This window comes from Acartia tonsa, chromosome 4 (assembly GCF_053477335.1).
Source record: "Acartia tonsa isolate MP-2025a chromosome 4, ASM5347733v1, whole genome shotgun sequence".
Classification (NCBI taxonomy): Eukaryota; Metazoa; Arthropoda; class Copepoda; order Calanoida; family Acartiidae; genus Acartia; species Acartia tonsa.
In genome coordinates this window covers 16,508,277-16,522,941 of record NC_137263.1, presented here as the reverse complement: position 1 = coordinate 16,522,941, position 14,665 = coordinate 16,508,277, and the positions used below count along the sequence as shown (strand labels likewise).

The window sequence follows — 14,665 nt, the reverse complement described above, 5'->3', positions numbered from 1 at the left end:
ACATCTTTTATTATTCTTTTGGCCTTGGGTTCTAAACAATTAAATTTAAAGCAAGATCATATAAAATTCTTTTCATTAGTAGCATGAAAAATTTAAAAGAGAACTTTAATATAAATACCATGAATTTTGTGGTAGCGTAAAAGGAAGCAGTAATAAAAAGGACTATTCTTTTCAGGGAATGAGGGGACATTAGTTGGTGTTTTACACTAGTCCCCAAAGTTTTATAATAATGTTATTTTCTGAGTATAATTTTGAAAGGTTTTTAACCACTAAATGTAATTTTTACACATAGGGGAAATTATGTGTATCATCATTTGGGCTGTACATCAATTTATCTTATCCCTTTAGATCCCTGATTATTTTATAAGTAGCGCAGCTTTAACAACAACGAACAGTAGTGATTATTTATTTAATCTCAAATTATGCACATTTTTAAAATATAACACATATATATTCATTGTCTCATTCATTCATTAAGATATAGAGGGAAGTTATTTGAAGTAATTAAGAAGGACGTAAGGACTTCTATAGTTATTAAGTTGCTGTCCTACCATCAAATACTAAAAGGTTTCAACATTCTAGACAATAATTTGTCTAGGTTTCAAAATCCAAAACTTCATAAAAATCTCGAAACCTCCAATTCTCAAAAAACAACCCCAAAATCTAACAAAAAGTTTAATATACATTTTTCTAAAACAACTGAAGACCTCGTTTTGGTTCTGGGCAGGTTTTAGACTATTTTCTCTGGATATTTGGACACTGCCTTTTATATTCTACTCTAATTCACAGGTTTGTAAAACGATAGGAATATATATCATCATTTGATTTCATCTAACCGTAGGTTTTAATTTATAAACATTAAATTAAAATATTAAGATGAAAATTTGTCTAATCATTACGAAGTTAAAAGAATGATAGATATAAAAATGAAATTAAATATCATGTGGGCATTCCATCATTCACATATAACTAATATATACCATGTTAAACTAGATGTATTGTACTGACATAAAATGGCTATTTTGAAACATGGGTGCCATTTTATTAAAAGATAATTTAAAAGCGTAGTCGCCTTATATTTACGTCGACATAATGTCAAAAAGTACTTATAACTTCCTAAATTTCATCCTAATAATGAAACTTCTTTGTCAATATAATACCATCACCGCAGTTTGATAGGAATTTAAAGGGATAAGACAATGGCCGATAAATTGATGTACATCCCCGCAAAGATTATACAAAAATTTACCCGTTCTGTAGATTACAATTAGTGGTTGAACTTAAAACGTTTCGACACGAAACTTAATAAACCAAGTAAATTTAATCAAAGTCCTCAATGTTGTTAGGCCCACGATTATGAAGGATTAAAATAAAACTTTGGGAACAAGTTTAAATAGCAGCCCAGTGTCCCTTCCCTCTCTGGATTATGATGGGTTTGTTGTTAATGAATAAGATAAATTAAGATACATCCTTGCAAATAATCAATTATAGCTAACTGTAAGTGGGAAGGGAGATATGCTAAGCAAAACAAAAAGTAAGAAACAACAAAGATCTTAATGAACCAATATCCAAATAGAATAAAAGTAAAAGTTATGCTCAACAAGACAGACAAAAGAACAAATAATGATGAACAAATATAAAACTAAATTTTTGAAAATATTTCATTTGTATACTTGATTAAAACGAAAAATATATTTCTTTTAAAGTTATGTTGTTAAATATGCTAAGCTTATAATAATGGGCCTTATTGTCATAGGAACCACAACATCACAATAGAAGATTTTTCAGTGTAAATTAATCAAGGTTGATCTATATAAAGGGGCCTAATGTCCTAAATAAATAATTGCTATAAATCAAAAAGTTACTTGCAAAACAAATAAAACAAAAAGCACGCGAATTAATAAAATTAGATAATAAACTACCTTTCTTATAAGAAGCTGGTGTTGTGTGGGCCGAGCTGTTGAGAGATATAGTGGACCAGTTCTCCGAGGGGTCTCCCTTGCCTCCTGCATAGTCAGCTGAAAGCTGACCTCCACCTGGAGCCTTCTCTGGAGCCAGTCGCAGCCCGGTCAACTGAAATAATAAAAAGATCTTTACAAAAATATTCTTAAAGATCTGCTAAAATTATTGGTGGAATCCAGTATGGCTTCGAAACCGATTGATATTAGAACTGGTTCTTGGCCATACTGAAAAAAAACATGTATAGCATCGTATTTCAGACAATTTTCCGCGAATATTTTTTCTTTTGATTTGTTGTTTCAAATATCTGCGGACGCCCTTTTTTTACCCTGCAAGGGTTTAATGCTTTTTTGTGAGAAAAGTAGGTATTGTAAATATAAATATTCATATAGAAGAAAGTTAATAATTTATGATCACAATTTGATTCATTTCTTGTGTATAGATCGTGAAAAATTTATGTCCCACGAAGACGACGCCCCACAAATTTCCCTTTACACAAAACCATATGTGAGCATGTGTGTGTGTGTGTGTGTAAAAATGTGACACGACCATAAATCCTAGGGTGTCCTCGTGTATGACATAAGCTAGGGCAATGCATCACTTTACAACAATGTCCCACAGGAACCTGTGCCAAGTTCTAAAAAGTCCCAGAGAAATTTTGTCTATTGTATGTATTTAGTTTTGCCATTGTATTTTCTTTATTTTTTTGTACACGTATTCCAAATAGGGCTCGGCAGCTGTCAAGACATTGGGCTGCGGTTTATTTAAGATGTTAATGCTAGAGCTACCACTGCGATTAACATACTTATTTAAGACTGCGGCTTCGAGTTAACAAATTTTTTATAGCCGTGTTTGTTTAAAAGCTATGCTTTTATACTGCGGCTGTTGAATTACTAACACGTCACTGGAAGTTATGGTCTAAAAATTAGCGGATGAATGCTTGAAATGCGGCTGCCGAGCCCTGAGTCTATGGAATACAATGGTTTCTAGTACAATGTATATCGTGGCCGAGTAGGCGGATGAATGTAGCATTGTCTTGTATGCAGCTGGATGGATGGATGGATGGATTGGTGTTATAGTTTACAAATAAAAATTTGTATATTTTGACAAATACTAAAAATCGTGAGATTCAAGAACGGGTCTACATATTCACACTTTCCTTATTTGTTGTGATTGTGAAATTGTGTTACAAATGTACAAAAAGTTTTTTCTTGGAGCCAAACACCATTTAATGTTTTATCAATTTTTATTGGGCTATTTATTACACTAGACTCAACGTTTTTAATTAACTTTGGGGACTATTGTTGAATTTTCATCGGTTGGTTCATAGAATTGAGTGTCCAAACGTTTTTACCACTAATTTTGATCTACAGAAGGGGTAATTTTGTGTATCATCAATGGGGAATGTACATCAACTTTTCAGTCATTGACTTATCCTTTTAGATACCTAAATCTATTCATAAAAAATTAATCTTCATAAATTTTCTTTATTTTAAAGCTTGTTAGCATCAGACGAAAAAAAATGTGACATTTTTGATGATAAATGTGGTCGGAAATGTATAAATGATGAAGCATAGAAAATATAATATTTATACTTGGCAGAGTCTGTAACATATCATTCAAAATTTTATCTATCCCCCGGGATGTTACTACAATAGCACGGCATCTCTATAATCAGAGTATATCCGGCCGTATGTATGTCTTTTAACTTAAGAAAGCTTAGGCAAACCCCTATTTATTTAAACTGCAATGTTCAATCAGATAAAAGGGGGGGGGGGGGTAGAGGAACCCCCTCTGAAAATAACTTTAACATTCGTCAGGTCAAATAAAAAGATTTAAAGTGTGTCGTTTTTTCTTTCTCATTTTGATAAATTGGTACTTTGTATTTGCTGCTTTTCTTATACGGACAAGGCCATGACATTTTAAATCTTTAGTTTACGCGGTGTTGGGCCAGAATTAGAACCCATCACCTTCCGACGACAAGCGGAGGTGCGGGTCGGGTATGGACGTATTTTTCCTTGTATTTAATTTACATCTCTACAACGAATCAAATGTTTGTTGGTATCAGAATTTGAAATGAAGGGCGGGGCTATTTTAGGGGCCCAATTTTCCAATTTTATCTCTTTAGCATTTTTTTAGAGGAGAGGGAAAGGGGAATCAAATTTACTCCCCCCAAAAAAAACAATAAAAATTTTTTAAAGAAAAAATGTATTTATAAGTGTCGATGTTTTATGAGCATGCATTTTTTACAAACTTAAAATATTTTACCTAAATTATGGATTACTAGAAACAAAGTAAAACTTTAAATGATTTACTGTCAGCAAAACAAGTACAACTGCCGTAACAAATATGTATTTTGCCTTTTAGGGATGCTTTCCATCAGTTGGGTATCTTTTGAGGATAGCTTCATAATGGTCCTGATTCTAGAGAATTATCACCCCCCCCCCAAAAAAAAAGTATATAATCCCGTTAAAGGCCCAAGGAGATTAAAATTGCTTGCCTTTACTAAGTATTTAATTTTTGTGCGAATCATAATTCTTAACAAGATTATTATTGTTTACGATTACTTTTATTATGATTAGAAGATCATGAAAACCAAATTATCTTAAAATATCACCAAAACAACGCTAGGAATATAAGCAGTCACGCTGCTAAATTAAGTTATTCTAGGTTTGTAAGCCCCACCTTAAATAGCAAAGACGATTAAGTCCAATATTAAATATACGGTTTTTGGGGGTTTCCCTCAAAGTGCCTAGTCGAGCACAGAACCTCCCCCTTGTTTAAAGCTAATTAAATAAAAGGAGTTTTTTTTGTGTGATTGTTTTTTTTACTTAAGGTCAGGTCAGGCTATTTAAAAAAATAAGAATGGGACGAGGTTTTCAACATAAATAAAAGAATCAAATGTTTTTAAAAGAGCAGATTTAACAAAATCAATATTAAAAGCCTCTCTTTCGGAGTGTTTGTGATTAAATTTAGGCGAAAAGAGAACCAACTAACAGACCAATGAATTAAAACACAAATACTTCGGTCGAATCTGCGATTTTACTTTCATCTTTGAAACTCACAAGATAGGAACCATCTATTGGCGAAATGGCTTAAATTACACGTCGACTGCCAAGCCCTGGTTTATATCCTTTACATTTTCCAAGCGATGTATAAATAAATGAGTCTAATGATGTGCAGAATTTTTGTAAAATTACTGGCCTAGGCAAGGCAGGGGTCATTAGCAGACATCAAAATTGTTATTCCACACGCGTACCAAATAATCATTGAACCGACCATTTCAACTCTTTATTCTTTAAAAGCACCATGAGCATTAGGCCTCGCATCATATTCAGGCACACACACACACAATCTTCTGTAAATTCCTATTCTTACCAAGACAATACCGTCATAATTTTCAAATTTTCTACGTATATTGTAATGAGAAGGCTTTGTTTTATTCAAAATAAATAAGATAAAAATTATCATATTTTTAAAATCTTTAAACAATACAATTTAGGAGTGCCATTTTAAACAATTTGAGTTTTTGTAAAGAAATTATCCTTCTTCAGCTTATTTCCTTCTTTATCTTCTTTTATAGGTATGCATATCTTATAGATTGCTATATTTCTTCCCATATTGGAATGGTAAAGAAAAAATTTAATGGTAAGTACAGTCCTTTATAAGAAGCGCAAGATCTATTGCAGTGCTTAAAAGTTCGTGAAATAAGCGAGTGTACGATTTAAGTATGCTTTATTGAACCTATAAAGAGATAAAATAGGCGTTTAGTTCAAATGTGGGTAGAATTATATAACATTAAAACGGTGAGATAGTGGGTATAAGCCATTATTTTGCTTTTTATATATATTAGCGCCTATGTCCCTAGAGGCTTCTAGGGGGCCATTGAGGAGGGGGTAGTTAGTAACGCAATTTGATATTAGATTTAAAAAGAAAACGTAAAAAAAATTGAAGAGGGTGTAATTTTTTAGGTGCGATTTCTCTTGGGAGGGTGTTACTGTTGGTAACTTCCCAAAAATAGTTATAAACCTTCTCAGGACCTATGAGAAACTACTCTGTAAAGGAAAACCATGTCAGTTCAGCAGTTAGCGAGATCATTTGATACAAACAAACAAATATACAGACATCCTGTTACTTTATTATAAGGATTAACATTCATGGTAAAATACAAAAAAATAGTGTTTTTACCTTATTACATTGAATACTAGACTAAGATTTTTAGATTTTGGTGTGACTTTAACGTCGAATCAAAAGACATCGTTTATTTAAAATTCCTGATTCAATTTCAATAATAACAAGAATCAATAAATACAAAAGAAGTTAAACATTAATGTAAAACATTTGACAGACAATAAAGCATAAATTCTCATATGTAAGGAGTAAAATTTTCAGAAATATATCTCATATACAACAGCGTCCACAGGGTTTTGCCAGTAGGGGAGGGTGAAGAGCGATGCAAATAACACCCCCCTTTTGACACCTTTAAGGAGTGTAATACATAAATCAAGAGGGGTAGTTTAATATCTTCTAGGGGGTGTAGAAATGTGTGAGGGGAATATACACAAAAAATTAGATACGCATCCTGAACATCAACTTCGGGTACGGGCGAAATGATATAGTTATAGAGAAGTTGCCATTCAATAACAATAAACATTGGAAGCATGCAGTTAAATAGAAAATTAAGATTAGGCTTTAAAACTTTAATTATTTTTTACTACACTCTAAAAGTTTAAGCTTTATCTTTATGTGATTTCTTTATAACAACAAGTACAAATATACATTAAAGCTAAGCTTAAATAAAAAAGTTCAAAATTTTATCTTATCTAATGATTTTTATTGGTTTGTGCATTAAAAGCAATTTAACACTTTGGAAAATGTTTTCCAGAATGATATCGAAGCCGATTAATATCCGCTTGCTTAGAACCGGTCCTCAGTTAATACCAGTTTTGTTAGCCCGGGCCTTTGCCCCTCGGGGCTAACAAAACTGGTTTCAATCTTAATTTTCTTTATTTCATATCCGCGGAAAGATGTCTATAATATGATGTAATAAGCTTTCTCTTCTTAAGCTTAATAATTTTCACTTTTTGGCGATGAGATCTACTGAGAAGCTAAACATATTTATAAAAGCTTCGCGTAAAAAAAATTAAAAATTTAATGTTAACTAAAGTGCATATTTATTAGCCTATAACAAGATATATCTTATCCTTTTAATTAATGCAAAGTAAGGTCGATTTTATGTATACATAATTGTAACTCTTTTTGATGCAACTTTCTTTGCCCCCCACCGAGATATGCCCATAATCCCCTACGGTATTACCCCCCCCCCCCCCCCCAAATATTCATACATTTAGAACTTTAGAAAAATACCCCCCCCCCCCTTCACATATCTGACAGCGAATAAGCCTTATTATATAACCCAATGTCCTTTTTAGGCATATGTATATATGTATACATACACTTACATACATTCATATATACATATGTATGTAAAATTTAGGCATATTCAAGAGGGGGGGGGGGAGATTAAGGGATTGGGGTGTGTGTAAATATGAGAAAATGGACAGGCAACTAGGCTAGCAAGCCCAACTGGGAAAAGGCATTTTAAACTTTCACCAAGAATGTGTGTGTGTGAGTGTGTGTGTGTGTGTGTGTGTTATGCCTTGTTAAGAATTATTGAACAGGGATGGGAGTGTTCGAGGCAAGTAGAGAGTAATATGCTGCCATGGTAATAGAATATACGTGGTATTATATCAGGGGAAAAATTGTCGTCAATTTAGGTTGCCAGCATGGACATTATTTGTTGGTCAGCTCCTTCATATAGTAGAAGAGGAGGTGATGAGGTAAAGATGGTAAATGGGGGGTACCGTTATTTTGGCCCGCTGCGATTTGTTAGAGTACATGATAATCGGGTGTAACATCCAAGTAATGATATATCCATTAGGGTAATATGTTGCATAGGCATAGGAATTTAGCAAGTGTAAATGTAAGAAAGGAGGGGGGGGGGGAGGGGGTATATAAGAGACAGTAAGGATATTTAAATATTGAATAATTTAGAGAGTGGTGGTGGGGGGGGGGGGGATGATGTAACCATTAGCTTTAGAAAGGTACAAAATTAGAAAGAGGGAAGGCATTCAGTTAGGGTATCCCAGTCAGATAAGATAAATTTTACTCTGTTTTTACAAAAATGCTAGAGAACTTAACACAGAGGCAATGCAAATAAATCATTTGGATTTATTGTTCTAGCTATCGTAAGAATAAAAGCATTAAATAATATTTCAATTATCATATAAAAAAATTGGGGGGGGGGGGGCAGGAGTTGTTGGGGTTCTTTATCAGAGAACGAAGCCCCTTGGATCTAGGGAAAAACCGCAAGTCAATATTTTTTTACAAGTTAAAATTTTCTCCACATTGTATAAACATAAAAATTTCTTATGCCATGTGAAGGAGAAGGTATAAAGATTGGAATTTGGATAAACTTTTATTAAATTTCCAGCCCTTCTGGCCAAATTTTATTTTCAATTTTCTTTACTGCAATTTAATCCTAATATAAACACAAACAATTACAATAATTTCAAAAGTAAGCACAGCAAAACAAGGATGATAACATTCAAAAAGCGAAATAAAGTGACAAGACTTAATAAACAAAAGATTAATGTGAAGGACATACAGCTATACCCTAGTTAGAGATTAGCTTCGCTACTTATACTTTAGAATAAATATTTGAACCACTCCCTAATTTTGCATCCAATTAAAAATGTACCAAGGTCGTGATGAAATTGTAAAATAAAGCTTAATTTTAACAATAATTCTTTGGATTGTTTTCTATCATTTATCATATTTATAGCGATAAATTTCTTTAAATATTAAAAAAGAGTGCTTTAAAAAAGTTAAAATAAAAGAGTATTTCGGTTGGACCATCATTATTTTCAGTATTATTGTATTAGTGTATATTTTTCACCCGTTTATTTTCCTTTCCTCTAAAAACGAACATTTTCTATAAACGGTTAGTTCTTTTCGTAATTTAGAAATTTTCGAATTGATATTCTGTTTATTAAGTTTTGACACGCTACAAGTGTTCGTGTTCGTTTGTTCTACATTTTTTATTTAAGATCTTCGTTTTTATGGATGTTGTCATCCTTGTTTCTTCATTTTTCTGTCTTATGTTTACTTATCAATATTCCTTATATCTGTTGTTGGTATGAAAGGGGTTCTTCAAGTAAATTTCGCCAGTAGCAAAATTTTAATAAAATATTACATGTGAAGATCCCTATAACTAATATATTTAGGGGCAATATGTATGTAAATTATAAATATTACATGCTAGCTTCACATACCAATTTGTAACATATAATAATAAGCGATATATTATGACTTGGATGTTGTACCAGATTTTCTTGTACTCTAATAAGGTGAAAGTCGCAGCTGGCTAGATTAACGATAACCCCATCAGCCCTTGATCCCACATCCCCTAAGCTCCAACTGGATGAACGAACTGACCAATAAATGTTGGCAAACTAAATAGATGACAATTTTTTCATTGTCAATATATCCACGTATATTGTATATTCATTATAATGATATATATTGATTTACAGTTCATATTGCTGAACTTATCGTCATTTGGAAGCTTTCCAGTATATATAAGATCAAACTTAGTTTATAAAACAATATTTAAAAAATTTTCTTTTATAGGTTTTACCGCTGAGCTTTGAAGCAGTGTTAAAGCAACTTTTGGGTTTTAAAGATCTATACATGTATTAAAAGCTTACGAGAGAATGAAAACCTAAGAAGAGAGATTACTATAATTTGTTAAAGATAAATTGATAAATCTACAATCTTTTATCTGAAACTTAAATAAATTTGAATTGTGTGTCCATTGTTCTATTCCTATATCCCCGACAAAAGACCCAAGGTCACGGACAGATAAGCAGAGACAAATTTGATTTGGTTCACATCTAGATTATTAGTGCCATGAAAAATTACCATTCACAAGGAGGGGGAGAAAATCGGCTTGACGCACACACAAAAAAAACATAACAAGCCTACACACACACACACACACACACAAGCCACACTAAAATATTGTAACCTTGACGGGGACAGTTTTCTTGGGTGGTCAAAATATTTGACATATAAGTTTCAGGTTTCAGTTATAATTACACAATTATTTGTGTATTTCAGGGCAGAATTAGGTGGCGGCATACTGGGAACACACAGTTCTGATTATGATTAAAAATAATTGGATAGAAAACTGTGGGCCCTATTTACCCCCTGGGGCTTGACAAATAATAATTATATACCTTCCATAATATGTGATCCATTCTAAATCAACTGATTGTTATTAAGAACTATCTTATAACAGAATTGATAATATATTAATTTTTTGAAACAAGAATAACTAATAATCAAAGTTTTTTATTGTTTTTTTGTTGTTGTTATTCTTTTCATTTGAGCTTTGCTCTGATGATTCCCTGGTCAATAAAGAACAAGCATAGCATTTCTATAACCTTGTCTATATTAGCTACCCGCATTTAAAACATATTTATAAGATTTTTAAGGTTTATTAATATAGTAGATTTGTAAATATTATCTGTAGCTTTTAAAGATTAACCAACAACTGAATTAATTCTAAAAATTATTTGATGATTTCAGCTGATTATTTCTTGATTTTGGGAAGGGGAGATTCGTAGTAAAGACGACCTTTTATCTTCACCCCTGATATTAATCTAGATTTATTTTGCTTGTTGGCTATACCTTATTCGTGGATATATCTTTTCTTGTTCAAATAAATTGAAGTTTAGAATAATTTTGTCTAAATCTAATATATCAACTTAACTAAAACATATTTGTTCTCAATCATTTTAAATTAATACTTCTTCTAAAAATAATTAAAAACGGTTTTTGTTAGTTTCAAAGCTTCTCTACAAATGTAAAAACCTCCCCATGTAGACAACAAATATTCTTTTTCTGCTACTTTTGATACTTTTTAGATAAATTTTATACGGTCATTTTCAAACGCAAATTAAAAAGTTAAATAATTTATCAAAAATAAGGAAGTAAATTTGTAAAACCTCTAATTAATTCAGACAACCTCATAATTTGTTAAATATCAAAGATTAAGAAGGTATAATTAATTGGTAGATTTTCTTTTTTAATAACTAAAGAACAACCACACTTAAAATTTTATGTAAAATATTAAGAAGTTTATCTGCCTGTTTGTCCCAAAAAGAAATAAAGTCTTACTTTTTTTAATGCATTCTAAAGCAAAATTGATCAAATATCTTGCCTCTGTACCATAACCCACGACGGGTATGAGCGAAGCCATTTGTTTGCCTTATGAGGAACACATGAATTATATACCTTTAAATTTGTGCTCTAGTATAGTGTGTAGATGGAAGTTGGCAACAATTTACAACCTTGCCACCAAAATTGTTTAACCTTTTTGGCGTGTTAGATCTCAATTGCTCACGGGGGTTTTTACTTCAATGTTGTGTGGTTTTAAAACTAAGAAGTAAAGCGTAGATTACCGGGCAGGATGGCACCAGGAGATCTGGGCATTTTAATCTTATATTGTGTACTAGTGGTTCTACTCCTATTTTAAAAAAAGCCTAAACCCATCCCAAGACTTAAATCTTGAAATAAAATAGCCTAAAACCACTATATGACTTATGGGAAGTTTCCCTAATTGGAGGGCTGAATCAGTTCAGTAGTCATCATAATTTTAAGCTTCAAACAAAAAACATTACTACTTATTATTATAGGATAACATGAGATAATACCATATTGTCTAATTTTTAGGTATGTCTCGGTATCCAACGAACTGGTATACGCAAGTTTAGTGTTAATCGATTCACCTATTGGGTTTATTTAATCACATAGCCGATTCAGTATCAAATACAGGAAAAAATCGGTAATTACCCTTACAGGGCCTATCGAGCACTGAAACTCCCAGCATCTTATTTTTGAGATATATTGAAAACAAAAGAAGGGGGATGGAGAGTTTTATTTTTTAAATTACGTACATTAAAAGATTAAGAGGTGGGGGTTCTTTGCTCGTCTAGGCACTTTTAGGGTAAACACCGATGTTATACCTAAAAGCTTATCTTTCATGTCACTTCTAAGTCTAATCTTTTGTTAAAACAAATAAATCTATTTCCTACAAATTAAGATTTTTTTCTATAAAAATAGAATTTAAAAAGAATTTAAAGAACAAGGAAGAACGCTTTAATTGTAAAAAAGAAAAAATTGGGAGGTACCCAGCGGGTGATATATACAAATACAGGGCTCGGCAGCCGTAATGGCGCTGCTCTGCCAAATTATGAATAATCCATTTCAGAGTTCTATTTTTGAAAAATTTCCAGCTTCAGATAATGTTAAAGCAACCATTTTTAGAAATTTTTTCATAAGACAACAGCTACAACTAAGCTGTTTATAGTGCATATTGACCAATGGAAGGCCAGTATGACGTAAATTTTTACTGGCATCAGCTATTGTCAAATCGCACTTTTTTCAAAAGTCCACAGCCAGACTCTCAACTAAGCCGCCTTTTCCAGATTTTGTGATAAAGCACAGCTTTTTTATTAATCTACACTAAAACTTTAATGTGAATTAGCGGCTGCCGAGCCCAGAACATATATAACATAGCAAAAAAGCTATAGATGTTTGCAAATTATTCATTTCATGCTTTAAACTAAAGGATGTAAATTCAATTAAATTCTAGATTTTGTAAGTAGTAAGATTTTAAGATTAGACACCTTATGTTTTGGTTTAAATATAAAGTCAGACATTTCATTTATTTAAAAAAATAACAACCCATTTTTAAAAATCTCAAAAAAACTCATTTTAAATGAAAGCTAATAAATAGCGAATGCAAGTAGGTTTTATATTATATATATACTAGCGGCTTCGCCCCTAGCCTCTAGGGGCTTTGACCCAAGAGTTGATCAAAAATTATTTTAGCGAAATTTGTAAAAGGACCAAGGAAATCTTTAAAAAAAAATATAAAAAAAAGGGGGGGGGGTTGTTTTTTGGGGGGTTGGGGGTGTCCCACCCCCCAAGAAAATAGCCTAAAACCACCACAGGACCAGTAGGTATATTCCCTGAAGAGTAGAATCTAATCGGTTCAGTGTTAGCGAGATCTTAAGGGACGGACAGACAGACGGACAGACAGACGGACAGACAGACGGACAGACAGACAGACAGACAGACAGACAGACAGACAGACGGACGGACAGACATCATTCTACTTTGTATTATAGATTGAAAAAATATTACATAATAATAACATAACATATCTTAAACTCATGTCAGTTTAAAGCACATAAAGAGATCCTTCTTACATTATATGCATTATACAAAATTTAAATATACATATTGTGTAAGGGGTTAAAAATCCTAATGCCCTTTTTGAATGGGATGCCTATGCAGTGTCTGAGGTTGACTCACGAAAACTTTAACAAAATATATTTTTTTCATCCAGTTTATATTTAATAAAAAAATTGTTCTATACCACTTGTTATAAACAACAGACTTAGACATTAGATAATTAAATCTTAAAATGGCCAAATTTGAAAAAAAGCACTTGAGATTTTAAGTTACAATTTATTAAATATCTGTGGGATAATACACCACTCCTATACAAAGTAGAAAGTTTATGTATAATATGGACACAAATATCCTTGTTATATTACAGATTAGTAAAATATTAGTGGGATGATGCACCACTCCTATACAAAGGAGAAAGTTTATGTATGTATATTATGGACATAAATATCCTTGTTATAGTACAGATTAGTAAAATATTATTGGGATTTTGCACCACTCCTATACAAAGGAGAAAGTTCTATGTATGTATATTATAAATCTCTGTAGGATAAAAATGTTCAAATACTCGCGTTTAAAAATACGACAAAATCCTTCTATTTCACAAGTGGACCCTTCTTATAACACCCCTAACACAACTGTACTCAACATAAGATGCATTACAATTATGTTTGTCTATTAAATCGTATAATATTAAGTAGTAAGATTTTTTGTCTGAAGCTTAAGCTTTCAATAACTACTGAACTGATTGAGTTCTTCTTTTTCAGGAATCTTCACATAGAACCCATTATGATTTTAAGCTATATAATTTTTATATTTAGGCCTTTGGGTGGTTTTGGCTATTTTTGGCCTCTTCATACCTTTAAGAAGTCATAACCCCTAGATGTTAAGGGTGCAACCGCTGGTAACAAATGAAATAAGATCGGATGTGAGGAGGAAGGGGGGTGGGTATTTAATGCTCCAACTACAATTGAAGGGAAATTTGCAAAAAAAAATCCTTGAGATGTTAAAGGATTGTAACACTTTTAAATTTTGCAATATATGCATGCTAAAAATAGAACCAGCTGCCTTGAAAGGTATGTTAGTCTTGGTTAATAATGTTTGCTTAGATTATATTAAGAGAATTTTCATATCCTTTTATAAAAAGTAGTTAGTTTTTAAAGATTTAAACTTGTTAACCATTTAACCGATTGAGTTCTCCATTTAGAGAATCTTTACAGAGGTCCAGAAGCGGTTTTACGTTTTAAAAATTAGTAAATAAACGTTTTAGATGCAGGGAGGGAGGGGAAATCTTGCTTTTTATCAAACTATTACCCAAAGTTTTATAATAATATTTTCTTATTAGTTGGCTAGCAACTTTGGGGACTTGGATGTCCAAACATTT

General features: G+C 32.1%; 1 protein-coding gene across 1 annotated transcript in view; it reads right to left on the bottom strand.

The window, feature by feature from the left end:
* Positions 1 to 14,665, bottom strand: part of LOC145316286 (uncharacterized) — a 157,876-nt gene that overhangs the window by 82,285 nt on the left and 60,926 nt on the right. The window contains exon 3 of the mRNA XM_080156711.1: positions 1,923 to 2,073. Within this exon, the coding sequence (XP_080012837.1) occupies positions 1,923 to 2,073 (151 nt within the window). The remainder of the gene's footprint in view (positions 1 to 1,922; positions 2,074 to 14,665) is intronic.